Below are 18,478 nucleotides of genomic sequence, written 5' to 3' on the forward strand. Positions count from 1 at the left end.
CTTGCCCGGATTGAGGAGAGTGAACTGACACACACCCCCTCCGACATGTGCGTAGTAGCCGACTGCATCTTTTCACCTGCACGAGCCAAGTTCATATGTGGATCAGCCTTGTGCACGGAGAGCCACACCCTGATCAACGCCATCAATCAGCCAGCAGAGGTCGTTATTGCATCAGTTATGAGGTCCCTCCCTGGATGAACGGCTCCCTCCCTGGATGAACAACAGTCAAATGTTGGTTATATAGCTGCCCAGCCCAGCCGGATGACAGCTCTGGTGTGCTAGCATATTTTACCACTGCGCCACTTGAGTGGCTCTCTATAACATTTTTTATTTATTTTTTGATTACATTTTTTATTCCAGAAGGTATGTTTCTTGCAAAAGCAACTTTACATGTTCCCAAAAGAACACCATATCAACAGTGAAGCACGGTGGTGGCAGCATTTTTGCTATGAGTCTTTTTTTCTTCAGCTGGAAGAGGGACTTTAGTCAATAATAGAGATGCATGAGTACCGATACTGGTATCGGGTATTTGCCAGATACCGCGCTCATTAACTTGTACTCGTACTTGCAAACGAGGCTCCGATACTAAACATCCGATACCGTGTGCCTAGTGCACGTTGCTGCGTTATGCCTAGTTCACACCACACGATTTTTGCCCTGATTTTTGCTCGGTGACTGGTCAGCGCTAGATTTGCCGGCTCGGGAGCAACTCGGCGTTCGCTCGGCGATCAGAACTCGGCTCTCGATCGCTAAGTGTGAGCTATCCAACAACTAGCATTTTCTAGCATGTCAGATATCTGATCTGAGATGTGCGACTGGGAATGAGTGACATGTCGAACAGCCAATGAGAACGCAGGATACGGTGTGAGGGGAAACGCAGGAGAGGAGTGTAAACAGGTGGGACAGGGGGATAATATAGTTTATATCAGAATACACCGGCACACACGTTTTACAGTATTTCTGACCTGATCGTTCTCTACAAAACATAACAACAAAACACCAACATTGCAAAAATATTTATTAACCTCCAACTCACTACAGAACAATGGTATTGATGTATCCCTAGTCAATAATTATGAATTCTTGAACTGTTCTAAATATCAAGGTCACAGTTAAGGTGGAAACAATTCTAAAATGATTATTTTGTTCACAAAAGCTAGCATTTAACAGGGATGTGTTCCTTTTTAATAAAATGCTGATATTTTTTTTTTCTTTACATTCATTTCCTTTTTTTTTCCAGTTTAGTCATTTTCAATTCTCTGTTATGAGTCCTTGGGCTGAGAAGGGCCGCAGACTACGACTATTTCCGAGTTCTCCAGCTTGCATAAATTTGCTGGATGCTTCTTTACACCAGTCATCTTCAGATACTCACAGAGATCCATACTCCACATGGAGAGCCCTTTGTGTTCCACCACTACATGTAATGGCGCTTCGACCAGACAGCAGGAGTAACTGTTGAAGCGGCCAAATTATGAGAAACCTTATCCACCCTTCCCTCTGCCAGACATGACCATTCGTTTCTGTTGAGTTCCCAGCCAGGCCAGTAGCACTGCTGAGAATTACAATCAAAAACTCAAACTGTTCCTAATGGTTGGCCAGCATAGATTTTTGTGCCACCCTAGTGCTCATAACAGTATAATTAATAGTGCATGTTATTTATAACTAGGGCCATATTAAATTCACGGTAAAATGTGATAGAATATGATAGAATAAATGGAAGCTACATACACAGCATAGCCTACCTTAATAGTTACCTTAATGAGGGTGCCCAGGTGGCACAGCGGGATAATCCACTAGCACACCAGCACCGAGATTCGGAACTCTTTGGTGTTTCCACCAGTCGGCTGGGCGCCCATCTAGTGGGCACAATTGGCAGTGCACTAATTGGGCACAGTGTCTGCTAGGGCGGGATGACCAGACCATGTGAGTGGGGTCTTCAAACGCTGTGCAAGGACCCTGGTTAGCAGATAGAGGCGCCTGTGCGAAATGCATGGGTGAAAAGAAGGGGTCCGCTAGGAGGAGGCGTGAGCAGCAACACGGATGCAATCAGGGATCCCCAGTGGCGGAGGACAAATCGGCAGTGCTAAATTCAGGAGAAAATGGCAGATAATAATGGGAGATATGCATAAATAAATAGAAAAAACAAATAAATAAATAGCTAAATGTAAACCTAGAACATTCAGCAACAGTGTGGTGTTCTGTCTCAAATACAAAAATACCCGTCCATGTTTTGATACCCACCCCACCCCCCGTGTCCACATAATTGGTTGGCAGTTTTCCAAACTCAGTTACGGAAGTAGTGTTTTTAGCTGCTTTAGACTTTAACATTTTGACTAATCGATTGCTAACTGAATTGCCGTAGGATTGCTAGGTACGCCTCATAGTGCAAATTAACCAGTAAACATGAAGCACTTGAACGCTACATGAATGATAAATGTTAAATTGCTAAACTCAAACCTTGAATTTGTATTTCACAGCAATCATTTCACGGTCCGTGAGGCGATTACCACAGCTGTGATTAGGTAGGGCCTTAATTATAACATGCTCATTTTAATAACTCACGAGACATCAAATATCTAAAAAAAAAAGTATTTGATTTTAAAGTGTTTAAAATTCATGAATACAGATAATGTGAGATACTTTAACCTGGGTGCATTAGTCATGGCTTACTTGAACTTGGGTGGATTTCCGAGAGGTCTTGTTACTTTTACTTATGTATGAGTGTTCAGTACTTTATACAACCTTGCTGATCTCACCCGCAGGGATGTCGGAACCCACGTTGTGCATGAATCACAGAGCTGTCAGCCTAATGCTCATTGATATTGGCATTATCTGATTGAAAATCTCATTAGACAGTCAGAGCTAGTGGACATGTATTGCATATGTCGGCGCAGGAATGCATATTTCTTTAATGCAGATTACAGACCATGGAAAACGTATTAATATTGATTCTCAGTTTTGCTTTGTCATTGATTGATTCGAAACAAAGCCGCTCCTGCTTTGATATTAAATGTTTAAATTGACTAGAGGGATGAAAACAATTGGAGCACAGGGAAATGTGCATATATTAATGCACTTTAAGTCACATACCTGTACAAAAAATAATACACTGTGATATACACCGATCAACCATAACATTAAAACCACCTCCTTGTTTCTACACTGACTGTCCATTTTATCAGCTCCACTAACCATATAGAACCATCTGTTTCTCTGCATGCTTTTTTAGCCCCCTTTCATGCTGTTCTTCAATGGTCGGGACCCCCACAGCACCACCACAGAGCAGGTATTATTTAGTTGGTGGATCATTCTCAGCACTGCAGTGACACTGACATGGTGGTGGTGTGTTAGTGTGTGTTGTGCTAGTATGAGTGGATAAGACACAGCAGCGCTGATGGAGTTTTTAAACACCTCACTGTCACTGCTGGACTGAGAATAGTCCACCAACCAAAAATATATCCAATTAACAGCGCCCTGTGGGCAGCGTCCTGTGACCACTGATGAAGGTCTAGAAGATGACCAACTCAAACAGCAGCAATAGATGAGCGAACGTCTCTGACTTTACATCTACAAGGTGGACCAACTAGGTAGGAGTGTCTAATAGAGTGGACAGTGAGTGGACACAGTATTTAAAAACTCCAGCAGCGCTGCTGTGTCTGATCCACTCATACTAGCACAACACTCAATAACACACAACCACCATGTCAGTGTCACTGCAGTGCTGAGAATCATCCACCACGTAAATAATACTTGCTCTGTGGGGGTCCTGACCATTGAAGAACAGGGTGAAAGCAGGCTAAAATGTATGTAAAGAAACAGATGGACGACAGTCAGTAATTGTAGAATTACAATGGCTGATCGGTGTATAAGCCAAAGCTTATACATGTTACACCCACAAGCTTTCTAAAACTCATACATGTTAGAAACTGAAGATATTTCCTTCATAACTGTTGTCTTACAGCAAGAAGGTCCTGGGTTTGACTCCCAGGTGGAGCAGTCCGCGTCCCTTCTGTGTGGAGTTTGCATGTTTCCCCCGTGTCTGCGTGGGTTTCCTCTGAGAGCTCCGGTTTCCTCCCACAGTCCTCCCACAGTCCAAAGACTAAGTGAGGTGAATTGGAGATACTAAATTGTCCATGATTGTGTTTGACATTAAACTTGAACTGATGAATCATGACTTTAAAATCCTAATAAATAAATAAATTCATTCATTTGTTTATTTTACTTACCACTTGATCTAGATCATGAATCCAGTGGTTTGGCGCCACATAGAAAAACTGTCGCAAGTTGGGACCACATCCTGAACTGGGTCATCCCTTTACACATTTTTACTCACACTTACGGCAATTCTAAGCAACCAGTCTAATAATTTCTTTAGAAAAGGGCTATAAGGGAACCAGTGTATTCAGAGGCATTACATTTACATATGTTGCAATTAGCAGAGGCTTTTATCCAAAGTGAGTGTCTGGGTGGGTTTCCTCTGGGAGCTCCGATTTACTCCCACAGTCCAAAGACATGCAAGTGAGGTGAATTAGAAATACAAAATTGTGTAACTGAGTAAAATGAGTAACTACTTGATCTGTCATGAATGTAATCACAGTGTGTTAAACATGACGTTAAAATCCTAATATATGAATAAATATCCAAAGTGACTAACAATTATGACTAAATACAGGTTGAGCAATTGAGGGTTAAGGGCCTTGCTCAGGGGCTCAACAATGGCAGCTTGGCAGGGGTGGGGATTGACCTGGCAACTGTTCTAATTACTTGTCGAGTACCTTCACCAATGAGCTACTCATTGTAGCATTATATGGCCATATACAGTGTATCACAAAAGTGAGTACACCCCTCACATTTCTGCAAATATTTCATTATATCTTTTCATGGGACAACACTATAGACATGAAACTTGGATATAACTTAGAGTAGTCAGTGTACAACTTGTATAACAGTGTAGATTTACTGTCTTCTGAAAATAACTCAACACACAGCCATTAATGTCTAAATAGCTGGCAACATAAGTGAGTACACCCCACAGTGAACATGTCCAAATTGTGCCCAAATGTGTCATTGTCCCTCCCTGGTGTCATGTGTCAAGGTCACAGGTGTAAATGGGGAGCAGGGCTGTTAAATTTGGTGTTTTGGGTACAATTCTCTCATACTGGCCACTGGATATTCAACATGGCACCTCATGGCAAAGAACTCTCTGAGGATGTGAGAAATAGAATTGTTGCTCTCCACAAAGATGGCCTGGGCTATAAGAAGATTGCTAACACCCTGAAACTGAGCTACAGCATGGTGGCCAAGGTCATACAGCGGTTTTCCAGGACAGGTTCCACTCGGAACAGGCTTCGCCAGGGTCGACCAAAGAAGTCGAGTCCACGTGTTCGGCGTCATATCCAGAGGTTGGCTTTAAAAAATAGACACATGAGTGCAACCAGCATTGCTGCAGAGGTTGAAGACGTGGGAGGTCAGCCTGTCAGTGCTCAGACCATACGCCGCACACTGCATCAACTCGGTCTGCATGGTCGTCATCCCAGAAGGAAGCTGACGCACAAGAAAGCCCGCAAACAGTTTGCTGAAGACAAGCAGTCCAAGAACATGGATTACTGGAATGCCCTGTGGTCTGACGAGACCAAGATAAACTTGTTTGGCTCAGATGGTGTCCAGCATGTGTGGCGGCGCCCTGGTGAGAAGTACCAAGACAACTGTATCTTGCCTACAGTCAAGCATGGTGGTAGTAGCATCATGGTCTTGGGCTGCATGAGTGTTGCTGGCACTGGGGAGCTGCAGTTCATTGAGGGAAACATGAATTCCAACATGTACTGTGACATTCTGAAACAGAGCATGATCCCCTCCCTTCGAAAACTGGGCCTCATGGCAGTTTTCCAACAGGATAACGACCCCAAACACAACCTCCAAGATGACAACTGCCTTGCTGAGGAAGCTGAAGGTAAAGGTGATGGACTAAACCCAATTGAGCACCTGTGGCGCATCCTCAAGTGGAAGGTGGAGGAGTTCAAGGTGTCTAACATCCACCAGCTCCGTGATGTCATCATGGAGGAATGGAAGAGGATTCCAGTAGCAACCTGTGCAGCTCTGGTGAATTCCATGCCCAGGAGGGTTAAGGCAGTGCTGGATAATAATGGTGGTCACACAAAATATTGACACTTTGGGCACAATTTGGACATGGTCACTGTGGGGTGTACTCACTTATGTTGCCAGCCATTCAGACATTAATGGCTGTGTGTTGAGTTATTTTCAGAAGACAGTAAATCTACACTGCTATACAAGTTGTACACTGACTACTCTAACTTATATCCAAGTTTTATTTCTATAGTGTTGTCCCATGAAAAGATATAATGAAATATTTGCAGAAATGTGAGGGGTGTACTCACTTTTGTGATACACTGTACTTAGTTCAGATGTTCCTGCAACATCCATAGAAGGCATGAGTATAAAATCAACTATGGAAAAGTATAAGCTTTAAAAATTACCTGTACACAAACTGAGGTCTATAAAGACGTAAGCTGCGTCTGAAATCACATACTTCCATTAGTTTCAATATGTACTCGTATATAGCTGAAATGACAATAAAACCTCTCTCTCTCTCCCTCTCTCCATACTGAACAATACGCAAAAGCAGTATGCAAGAGCGGTTAGTGTGTCTGAATATGTAGTCCGAATTCATTAAACAGTACACAAAAGGTACATGGATGACCTACTAAATGGGCAGCCATTTTTGAGTATGCAAACACGGTACTCTACGGTCCGATAATCTATCCCATAATTCAACTGGAGCTGATAGATGGCGAAAAGCGAAGAGTCGGCTGTTTACAAGTGTAAGTAAGACAAAAATCAGTAGCTTTGTGGAGAACGACAATAAATTTTGTCTGATTTTAAAGTTGTTGTTAACTGTAGCGATGTGACGTCATGCATCACGTGACGTTGGAAAGATGGCGGAAGTAGTACGTCCAAGGTTGTGTGCATACCGCACACTTGTGTACTGAAAGAGTATACTGCTTAACCGGCCTCCAATTTAGTACATAGTGTTTAAGTATGCGATTTTGGACGCAGCCATAGTTTGATCAGCTTGGTCTAGAGGAACTCAAGTGATCTGTGAAGACACCTTAATTTAACCCCATTAAACTTTTTTGGGATGAATTGGAGCACTGACTCTGAGTCAGCTCTTCTCGTCCAACGTTAGTAAACAATAATGCTCTTTTAATTAAATAAGCACACATTTCTACAGACACATCATACAGAATATGTGAGGCTGTTATAGCAGTAAAAGCAACTCTAAATTATTGTCCATGGCTTTGAAATAAGAATTCTAAAAAGCTCATATTAGGTTGACCATTTACTTTTGGCTCTAAAGCTTATTTGTAGGTTCTGACAAGCCCATCATTTACATTTACAGCATTTAGCAGAGGCTGTTATTTGGAGTGACTTAGAAAAGTGCATCTAGGCTTTTAGGGCCTCAGGGAGTTTTACTGCCTCCTGACTTCACCACCTACATTCAGCGTATTTATTTATTTTCTTTTTTTATGTATTTTTCTGCTTTCTTTTGCTTTGTTATTTTTCTGTCTGTCTAACTTGCTATTTTTTCCCTTCTTTTGTGCACAGATTTTTGTTCTGATTATGACCAGGTTTGTGACTTGATGTTGCTTATACAGATTATCACTATATTTTATTATTATTATTATTATTATTATTATTATTATTATTATTATTATCAATCATTACCATTATTATTATTATTATTATTATTATCAATCATTATTATTATTATTATTATTATTATTATTATTATTTATTATAATTATAATAATAATAATAATAATTATTATTATTATTACTATTTTTATACATATATTTATTATTATTATTTTTTTTTTTTTACCCAGTATTATTTTATCAAAACTTTTAAATACGTACAATTTTTATATCTTTCTAAACAATCTTCTACTCTAAGGAGCCAAAACATTAAGACCACCCTCCTTCTTTAAAAAATGTGCAAGGCAATGCCTATATTGTAACACTTTTGCATGTCACGGTCGGGAAGTATTACAGGTTGGGCTGATGGTAATTACTCATAGTGCACGTGCTGAGTGCTCATCAACAGCTGCCTGACGAGGGACAAACCACAATCCGCCAACAGGCAGTTGGCCGGCCAAGATTCACTGATGCCAGATGCCATGACGGCTATAGCATGTGGTACAGACCAACAGAAAAGCTACTGTGGCTCAATTTGCAGAATATTTTATTACTGGTTATGAGGTAAATGTGTCAGAACACACACTGCATCAAAGTCTTATGTTTATAGGGCTTTGTGGTAGTGAACCGGTCAAACTGCCCATGCTAACTTCTGTCCAAAAGAATGTTCAGTGTGCACGCAGGCATCAGAACTGGACATCAAAGCAATGGAGGAAGGTTTGACTGGTCCAGAGAATCCTGTTGTCTCCAAGATCATTTGGACATAAAGCATCATATACTCAAAGAAGAGATGCCAACAGGATGCATTGTAGGACAGCCAATTCCTAAAGGTAGAAACACTGAAGGTACTGCTGCTAGTGTCCTGGTAGCGGAAACCATATGACTCCTTCAGATGTCTTTGTGAAGTCTGCATCTTGGCATGTTAAGGCTGTATGGACAGTATATTATTGGCTCATCAGTGTATCTATTCAATTATTGTTGTCGTAAAGTATGGTAGCATACACAATATTCTTGATAAACACTAAACATACATATATTTTTTATATTTATTCATGTATTTTCTCCCATTTTGCTCCCATTTTAGCGTAGTCAATTTTTCCTCCGCTGCTGGGGATCCCTGATTGCATTCGAGGAGGGTATATTTCTGCCTCCTCCAACCTGTGTGCAGTACTTAGCGGACCCTTTCTTATTCACTCATGCTTCTGCACAGGTGCCTCTATCTGCTAATCAGGGTCCTTGCAGAGCATTAGAAGAACCCACCCACATAGTCCAGTCATCCCGCCCTAGCACACACGAAAGCCAATTAGAGTCTGCTGCAAGCACTGCCAATTATGCCCGCTAGATGGCGCCCAGCCGACCGGTTTGGAACCGAGGAGTTCAGAATCTCAGCGCTGGTGTGCTATATATTTTTAAATTAAATAAAATATCATGCTTTTGGAAGCCAATTGTGTAGTGAATAAGTTATGAGATCAAGGGGCAGTGTTATTCTTGACCTCATAACACTGTCCCTTGAGCATGCTAAGTGTGACACATTGTGATGTAACAAAGGCCAGATTCAATCTATTGTATCACAAATTAGAATGCATCTACTTCTGTAGCTACACATTATTTTATTGTTGTAGAACACTTTACATGAATATAATTAATGCCTTAGCAGGTTTTTTTTTTTTGGAAACACAGTTATTGACAAAGAATATTTAATATTTCATTATTATTTAAAATTATATTTTTAAAGAACTTTATAGCCTACTTCTTATTGCTGTAAAAGTTCTTTTTAAGTCATGGTTAGCTGTATTGGGGCTGGCAGTTATTACTCCTTCACGTGTCTATTAAAAACGTCTATTAAAAAGGTTTTTAATGACCTTTGGATGACATTTTGGCCAAGTATGTTTACACACACAAAACATTTGTTTTCGGCTGTTGTTAGGTTTCTACAATATACAAACAGTACAATATACAGACAAAACTATTTGTAGACAATGTACAAATTTAACACGCTAGGCAGAATTTTGCATATATACAGAAAATAGAAAAATAGCATAAGATAAATAGTGAAATAAAATAAATAGTTATAAAAAATAATTAGTATTATACACTGTATAAAATGCAGTGTGGCATGCAAACAACAAATCGGTTTTATGAGTTTGATGGCATTTGGAAACAAACTGTGTTTGTTGGATTTTGTGTGTAGCGCCTGTCAGAATGTAGGAGGTTAAAAAAGTTCATATTCAGGGTGTGAGGAGTTTGAGCGTGATTATTTTTTTCTGCTCGGTTTCTGGTTCTTGTTTTGTATAAGTCCTGGAGGGTGGGCAAAAGAGGCACCGATGATTTTCTCTGCTCTTTCCACAACTCATTGCAATCTGCATCTGTCCTGTTTTGTAGCTGATCCAAACCATACTGTGATAGATGTGCACAGAACAGATTCAATGATTGCAGTGTAGAATTGTTTTAACAGCTCCTGTGGCAGACCGTGTTTCCTCAGTTGACACAGAAAGTACATCCTTTGCTGGGCCTTTTTGAGGATGGAGTTGGTGTTAGACTCCCACTTTAGGTCACTGGGAATTGTAGTTCACAAAAACCTGATGATTGAAAATTGAAGTGGCAGTTACATGTGACTTGGTATCTTCAGGAATAAAATCATGTGTAGATGCAAATGTATAGATTGGATTTGGCCTTTGTTACATCACAATGTGTCGCATTTAGAGTGCTAAGGTGACAGTGTTATGAGGTCAAGAAGAAATGTTTAATTGTTTTTGTTGCTTACCTTGTGACAGCTAAATTCTACCCAATACACAGGTGGATAGGAAATAAAGAACTGCTCAAATGTTTTAAACTTATTAGTAGTTGTTAACTTCTCCCGATTTTTAGCGCGTCCAATTTTTACCCAATTGCGTTATGCTTCCTTTCTACTGGTGCTGACTCCCGCCCCAATTGAGAAGAGCGAATTGACAAACTCCGCCTCCGACACGTGTGCAGTAGCCGACTGCATCTTTTCACCTGCGCGAGGTGAGTTCACATGCCGATCAGCTTTGTGTACGGAGAGCCACACCTTATTCCTCTCTCTGTGCAGACACCATCAATCAGCCAGCCAGCCATCCCTAATTGCATCAGTTATGAGGTCCCTATTCGGCTTCCTTCCCTGGATGAACAACAGCCAAACGTTGTTCATGTAGTCGCCCAGCGACGATACGATGTATGCGAAGTTAACTTTCTAACATGATTTTTTTTTGTTTGAATTCCAGCTCACTCCTGTTGGTACTACCATCTTCACCGGCTTTGCAGGGAACAACGGAGCGACTGATATTGACGATGGACCCAACGGTCAAATTGAATACGGCATCCAGTACAACCCAAATGATCCGGTACTGATGTTACTTATTTTTTTGTGTCATATACAGTGCCCAAAAGAGTCTTCTTTTTTCGGATTTTCTCTTTGTAAATGTTTTACAGTAAATGGTTTTAGATTCCTGCACCGAAATGTCCTTTAATTAGAACATAGTTTGAAACACAGTTTTTGAAGAAAATAAACTTTTAGTCTACTTCACATCCTGTAAAAGTTCTATTTAAGTCATGGTTAGATGTATCAGGACTGACAGTACTCAACCCTGCATGTGTCTAGTCTAATTGAACTCAATTTTAACTGACATTTGGATGATGGAGATTCTAAGTGGCGGTTAATGGCGAGTTGGTGTTGGTCTTTTTTTTATTTTCTTTTAAAAGTTAATTGATGTATTTTCTGTACTTTTGTATTTTCTGTCTTTGTCCTGTAGTAAACTGTTTAAACTGTGATATAACATATGCATATGCAACAATAGAACATTTTTGGAATAAGATACACTATATTGCCAAAAGTATTCACTCACCCACCCAAATCATTGAATTCAGGTGTTCCAATCACTTCCATGGCCACAGGTGTATAAAACCAAGCACCTAGGCATGCAGACTGCTTCTACAAACATTTGTGAAAGAATGGGTCTCTCTCAGGAGCTCAGTGAAATCCAGCGTGGTACCGTGATAGGATGCCACCTGTGCAACAAGTCCAATCGTGAAATTTCCTTGCTACTAAACATTCCAAAGTCAACTGTCAGTGGTATTATAACAAAGTGGAAGCGATTGGGAACGACAGCAACTCAGCCACGAAGTGGTAGGCCGCGGATGCTGAGGTGCATAGTGCGCAGAGGTCGCCAACTTTCAGTCAATCGCTACAGACCTCCAAACTCCATCTGGCTTTCAGATTAGCTCAAGAACAGTGTGTAGAGAGCTTCATGGAATGGGTTGCATCCAAGTGCAATGCAAAGCGTCAGATGCAGTGGTGTAAAGCACACCGCCACTGGACTCTAGAGCAGTGGAGACGTGTTCTCCAGAGTGACGAATCACACTTCACCGTCTGGCAATTCGATAGACGAGTCTGGGTTTGGTGGTTGCCAGGAGAACGGTACTTGTCTGACTGCATTGTGCCAAGTGTAAAGTTTGGTGGAGGGGGGATGTTTGGTGTGGGGTTGTTTTTCAGGAGTTGGGCTCGGTCCCTTGGTTCCAGTGAGAGAAACTCTTAATGCTTCAGCATACCAAGAGATTTTGGAGATTCCCAGCTTTGTGGGAACAGTTTGGGGATGGCCCCTTCCTGTTCCAACATGACTGCGCACCAGTGCACAAAGCAAGGTCCATAAAGACATGGATGAGCCAGTTTGGTGTGGAAGAACTTGACTGGCCTGTCCTGACCTCAACCCAATAGAACACCTTTGGGATGAAGTAGAGCGGAGACTGTGAGCCAGGCCTTCTCGTCCCAACATCAGTGTCTAACCTCACAAATGTGCTTCTGGAAGAATGGTAAAAAATACCTATAAACACACTCCTAAACCTTGTGGAAAGCCTTCCCAGAAGAGATGAAGCTGTTATAGCTGCAAAGGGTGGGCCAACACCATATTAAACCCTATGGATTAAGAATGGGACATCACTCAATTTCATATGCGTGTGAAGGCAGACGAGCAAATACTTTTGGCAATATAGTATATCATTTTCTATATGCAGCTACATTTCTCATCCTAAATTATTATGATTCAGCTGCCTGAGTTTTACTCTTTCTCTCTTTCTCAGCTGTCAAATCAAACAGTTCGGGTGGCGAGCACACTGTCTGGTAACATTGTTCTGGCTGAAAGGCTGAACTATGAAGAAAGGACGCGATACCTGATCATTGTGCAGGCCAATGTAAGACATTACACTGAATTCTCAGCTTCCACTTCGATGCTTCTGTCACTCTAATAGCTTCTGGAATTTAATGTAGGCTTTTACCCTGACCATGTTCCATCCAAGTGCTCCTGTGCTTGTTTCTTTTACATCTATCCCACAAAATGTCTTTTCTAGTTGACGTATTTGTCCATTAAAGCCTGGATAATGTTTCCTTCTAAATATACCTGGAAGGCCATCAAAAAGTTGAATAGATGCTTTTTATGTGGAGGGTGGAGTATGCAGTTGGGCAAAGTTACTTTTTGAAACAGAAGTTGCTGATCTAGCCACCCAATTGCACATTGATTGGATAGTAGTCAGCAAAAGCTTTTCTTCATTTTTAAGGAGTACTTACCTTCTTGGCTTCATCCCAAATCACAAAATACTGTCCTTAATAATACAACAACAAATAAAAAAAAAGTTGGGACAGTATGGAAAATGCAAATAAAATAAAAATGCAGTGTTCCTTACATTTACTTTGACTTATATTTAATTGCAGACAGTTTGAACCTGAGATATTTCATGTTTTATCTGCTCAATTTCATCTGTTAATAAACACCCATTCCTGCAACACATTCCAAAAAAAGTTGGGACGGGGAAAATTTAGGGCTAGTAATGAGGTGAAAAAACTACATAATGATGTGATTTCAAACAGCTGATGTCAACAAGTGATTGTAATCATGGTTTGGTACAAAGCAGCATCCAGGAAAGGCTGAATCTTTAATGTGCAAAAATGATCAGAGGATCTCCAGTTTGTCAACAAATGTGTGAGAAAATTGTTGACATATTTAAAATCAATGTACCTCAAAGAAAGATTGAAAGGGATTTGCATATTTCTGCCTCTACAGTGCATAACATCATTAAACAATTCAAGGAATCTGGAGGAATTTCAGTGCATAAAGGCCAAGGGCGCAAGCTTAAGGTGAACTGCCTGCAGTCCTGATCTGTCCCCAATAGAGAATGTGTGGAGAATTTTGAAATGAAGACCCCGTACTGTTGCACATCTTAAGACGTGTTTGCAGGAAGAATGGAATAAAATAAAACCTGAAACACTAAATTACTTGGTATCCTCGGTGCCAAAACGTCTTTTAAGTGTGGTGAAAAGGAATGGCAACATTACAAAGTGGTAAATGCTTTACTGTCCCAACTTTTTTGCAGGCCTGAATAGCATGAATGGATGTTTATTAATAAATGAAATGAAGTTGAGCAGACAAAACATGAAATATCTCAGGTTCATCCTGTCTGCAATCAAATAAAAGTCAAATGTAAAAAATATAAGAAACTCTTTTTTTTTTATTATGAGTATTTGCATTTTCCATACTGTCCCAACTTCTTCTGATTTGAGGTTGTATTTCTTATTGTTACACCTCCAGCTGTGTGTTGCTATTTCTACATACTATTAAGTACACACATTACATGGCCAGAAGTATGTTGACAACCTGTCTAACTAATCCGTCTAACTAATCATGTTTGGTTATTTTAGCCACACACATTGCTATATAGTATAAATAAATGGAATAGTCTATTTCCACTTACAACATGATTGTGCCCCTGTGCACAAAACAAAACGTTTTGACCTCAACCCTTTTGAACATTTTCAAGATGAATTTGAATGTCAAATGTGGTCCAGTCCCTTTTTTTTTATATCAGCATCTGACTTACAAATGCTTTTTTATTAAACAGTCATACATTTGGGATGCCTTTCCAGAAGCTAGGGCAGTGGTAGCCTAGTGGGTAGAGCTTTGAGCTATCAATCTAAAGGTTGAGGGTTCAAATCTTAGCTCTGTTATGCAGCTACTGTTGGGCCCTTGATCAAGGCCTTTAACCCTGTTTGCTCCAGGGGCGCCGTACAATGGCTGACCCTGCGCTCTGACCCCAGCTTCTAAACAAGCTGGGATATGCGAAAAAAGATGTTGTTGTACTGTACACGTTACGTACACAGCCGGCTGAGGCTGAGCGGCCACATGAACAACGATTGGCCTGTTGTTCAGATGGGTGGGACTAAGCCGGATAGGGTCTCTCTCATGACTGGTGCAATTATGACCTCTGCTAAGATGCATACGGCATGCTGCCCACGTGTCGGAGGGGGCGTGGGTTAGCTTTGTTCTCCTCAATCAGAGCAGAGATAGGCATTGGCCGAGAGGAAGCATGGGGGCAATTGGACGCTCTAAATTGGACGCTCTAAAAAAGGGAGAAAAAGGGGAGAAAACGCATAAAGAATATATATATATATATTATATATAGATATATATATATATAAAAAAAATATGCTGTCTATGTAGAGAGCTCACTAGGTTTTCAAACACACTCATAGTCATGTGTCCATATACTTTTGGCCCTATCATTTGCATAGGCCAGCATTTTTTTCTCAGAACAGCCTAAATTTTTTTTGATTTGGTCCGTGTTGGTATGGCTGTATCACACAGTTCTGCAGCACATTCATGGTCTTCAGTTCAAAGAAGTACTGCATTCCAAGGGTCCTCAAATATATATAGATCAGGCGACTGATGATGCCACTGAAGATCACTGAACTCATTGTCATGTTAATGGACCAAGTTTGAGTCATGGCACATTATTCTATAGAAACAGCCAGTATACAATGGGTAAATTGTGGCCATAAAAGCATGCACACTATCTCTAACAATAATCAGATATGTTGAAACATTTAAACAATGCTATATTGGTATCAGAGGGCACAGTGTGTGCCAAGAAAACATCACCTAGATGGAGACTAGAGCATGACCAGCCTGAACTATTGATGCAGCAAGGTTGAGTCAATGGAGTTATTCTGTTTCCATCAAATTCTGACCCTAACATTTGCATGTTGCAGCAAAAATCAAAATTGATCAGACGAGGAGATGCTTATAAAATCCTAAACAGTCCAATTTTAATAAGTCATGTCCTCTGTAGCCTTTCTGTCAGCTCCATGCTCCAGCTCCATCAATAAGTGTGTCCAGTTTAAAGATCCCACTGACCCTGCCTATAATTACTATCTCAAAGTACTGTATATATACACTGATCAGCCATAACATTAAAACCACCTCCTTGTTTCTACACTCACTGTCCATTTTATCAGCTCCACTTACCATATAGAAGCACTTTGTAGTTCTACAATTACTGACTGTAGTCCATCTGTTTCTCTACATACTTTTTTTTAGCCTGCTTTCACCCTGTTCTTCAATGGTCAGGACCCCCACAAGACCACCACAGAGCAGGTATTACTTAGGTGTTGGATCATTCTCAGCACTGCAGTGACACTGACATGGTGGTGGTGTGTTAGTGTGTGTTGTGCTGGTATGAGTGGATCAGACACAGCAGCGCTGCTGGAGTTTTTAAATACCGTGTCCACTCACTGTCCACTCTATTAGACACTCCAACCTAGTTGGTCCACCTTGTAGATGTAAAGTCAGAGACGATCGCTCATCTATTGCTGCTGTTTGAGTTGGTCATCTTCTAGACCTTCATCAGTGGTCACAGGACGCTGCCCACAGGGCGCTGTTGGCTGGATATTTTTGGTCGGCGGACTATTCTCAGTCCAGCAGTAACAGTGAGGTGTTTAAAAAATCTATCAGCATTGCTGTGTCTTATCCACTCATACCAGCACAACACACACTAACACACCACCACCATGTCAGTGTCACTGCAGTGCTGAGAATGATCCACCACCTAAATAATACCTGCTCTGTGGGGGTTCTGACCATTGAAAAACAGCATGAAAGGGGGCTAAAAAAGCATGCAGAGAAATAGATGGACTACAGTCAGTAATTGTAGAACTACAAAGTGCTTCTGTATGGTAAGTGGTGCTGATAAAATGGACATTGAGTGTAGAAACAAGGAGGTGGTTTTAATGTTATGGCAGATCTGTATATTTTAGGAAAAGTAATTTCACTGCCCAACCCTGCTGTTAGTGTTCCCCAGGCTGACCCATTGATATGTGTTGATGTTGCGTTATCTGCATCTGCATTTGTTTTGTTATTTCCAGTTTCATATCTTAATAAATCTCACTTATTAAAAGAAAAAAAAAAAAAAGAAAAAAGACAGACTGCACACAGCATGCACGATGACTTTAGCAATAAAAACGAGTCTCAGTGAGGTGAACTTAGGCCTGAGAAAAAACGAGAAATATGCTGTGCTTTCATAACGCCTGGCAACCGACATTTTTGCTTCATCAGAGTGTCTGCTGCTTAACAAAACTGCACACTACAGTGGTTCCGGCAGAGACAGAAAATAATGATCTTACAGCTCTGACATTTTCATTCATGTTTCTGTCTGCTTTTACTGTGTTCTTTTTTCTTCATAAAAAGGAATTTAATTAATACATACATTGTTTTAATGCATACATTGTTTAACCTTAAAATGCATGGGTGTATTAGCAAAATCACATTAAGCGAGTGAGTCAAAAAGTTAAGAAGTCGGCTTTGCTATTAACCAGTCAGGCACCTACACAGATTTAGGCTGTGTTTAGGCTGGAATGGTGGAAGGGTTGAAGGAATTCCATAACAATGCTGTAATAACGGTCTCTGCTGGTCTCATTTATTTTTTCGTACACCGATTAGGCATAACATTATGTTTACTGACAGGTGAAGAACAAAACTGATTATCTCTGATCACAGCACATGTTAGTGGGTGGGATATATTAGGCAGCAAGTGAACATTTTATCCTCAAAGTTGATGTTAGAAGCAGAAAAAATGGGCGAGCGTAAGGATTTGGACGAGTTTGACAAGGGCCAAATTGTGATGGCTAGACGACTGGGTCAGAGCATCTCCAAAACCGCAGCTCTTGTGGGGTGTTCCCGGCCTGCAGTGGTCAGTATCTATCAAATGTGGTCCAAGGAAGGAACAGTGGTAAACCGGCAACAGGGTCATGGGAGGCCAAGGCTCATTGATGCACGTGGGGAGCGAAGGCTGGCCCGTGTGGTCCGATCAAACAGACGAGCTACTGTAGCTCAAATTTCTGAAGAAGTTAATGCTGGTTCTGATAGAAAGGTGTCAGAATACACAGTGCATCACAGTTGCAGGGCTGTTTTTTAGAAAGGTGGTCATAATGTTATGCCAGATCGGTGTATATGCCAGAGGTGGGCAATTAAGTTTTCCAAGGGGCAACATAAGAAACTGGGACTGTTGTGGAAGGCCGGACCAATATGGTGAGCATAATTCTGCTCAATATTAGTTGTATCACTATAAAAAGCAGTAAATTGTACAGTTCTGATAAGCTGTTACTGTTAAGAGAAGATGTTACAATGAAGCAATAAAAATGAGAAGCAGGGAGAATAAAAACATCAACTTTTTATCACTATTTAATCAACTTTCTCAGTGGGTAACACTGTCATCTCACAGGAAGAAGTTCCTGGGTTCGATTCCCAGGTGGAGCGGTCCGGGTCCTTCCTGTGTGGAGTTTCCTTCATAGTCCAAAGACATGGGGTCAGGTTAATTGGATCTGCTAAAGTCCCACTAGGTATGAGTGTGGGTATGAATGTGCGAGTGTTTTTGGACAGGCGACCTGTCCGGGGTGTTTCCTGCCTTTCGCCTAGTGAATAGTACC

General features: G+C 40.9%; 1 protein-coding gene across 1 annotated transcript in view; it reads left to right on the forward strand.

Annotated features, from left to right (window-relative positions):
• The window catches only part of pcdh15a (protocadherin-related 15a), a 483,603-nt gene that overhangs the window by 202,426 nt on the left and 262,699 nt on the right, over positions 1-18,478 (forward strand). Inside the window, exons 7-8 of the mRNA XM_062995172.1 lie at positions 10,956-11,075; positions 12,808-12,918. Coding sequence (XP_062851242.1) covers positions 10,956-11,075; positions 12,808-12,918 — 231 coding nt within the window. The remainder of the gene's footprint in view (positions 1-10,955; positions 11,076-12,807; positions 12,919-18,478) is intronic.

Source organism: Trichomycterus rosablanca, chromosome 5 (assembly GCF_030014385.1).
Source record: "Trichomycterus rosablanca isolate fTriRos1 chromosome 5, fTriRos1.hap1, whole genome shotgun sequence".
Lineage (NCBI taxonomy): Eukaryota > Metazoa > Chordata > Actinopteri > Siluriformes > Trichomycteridae > Trichomycterus > Trichomycterus rosablanca.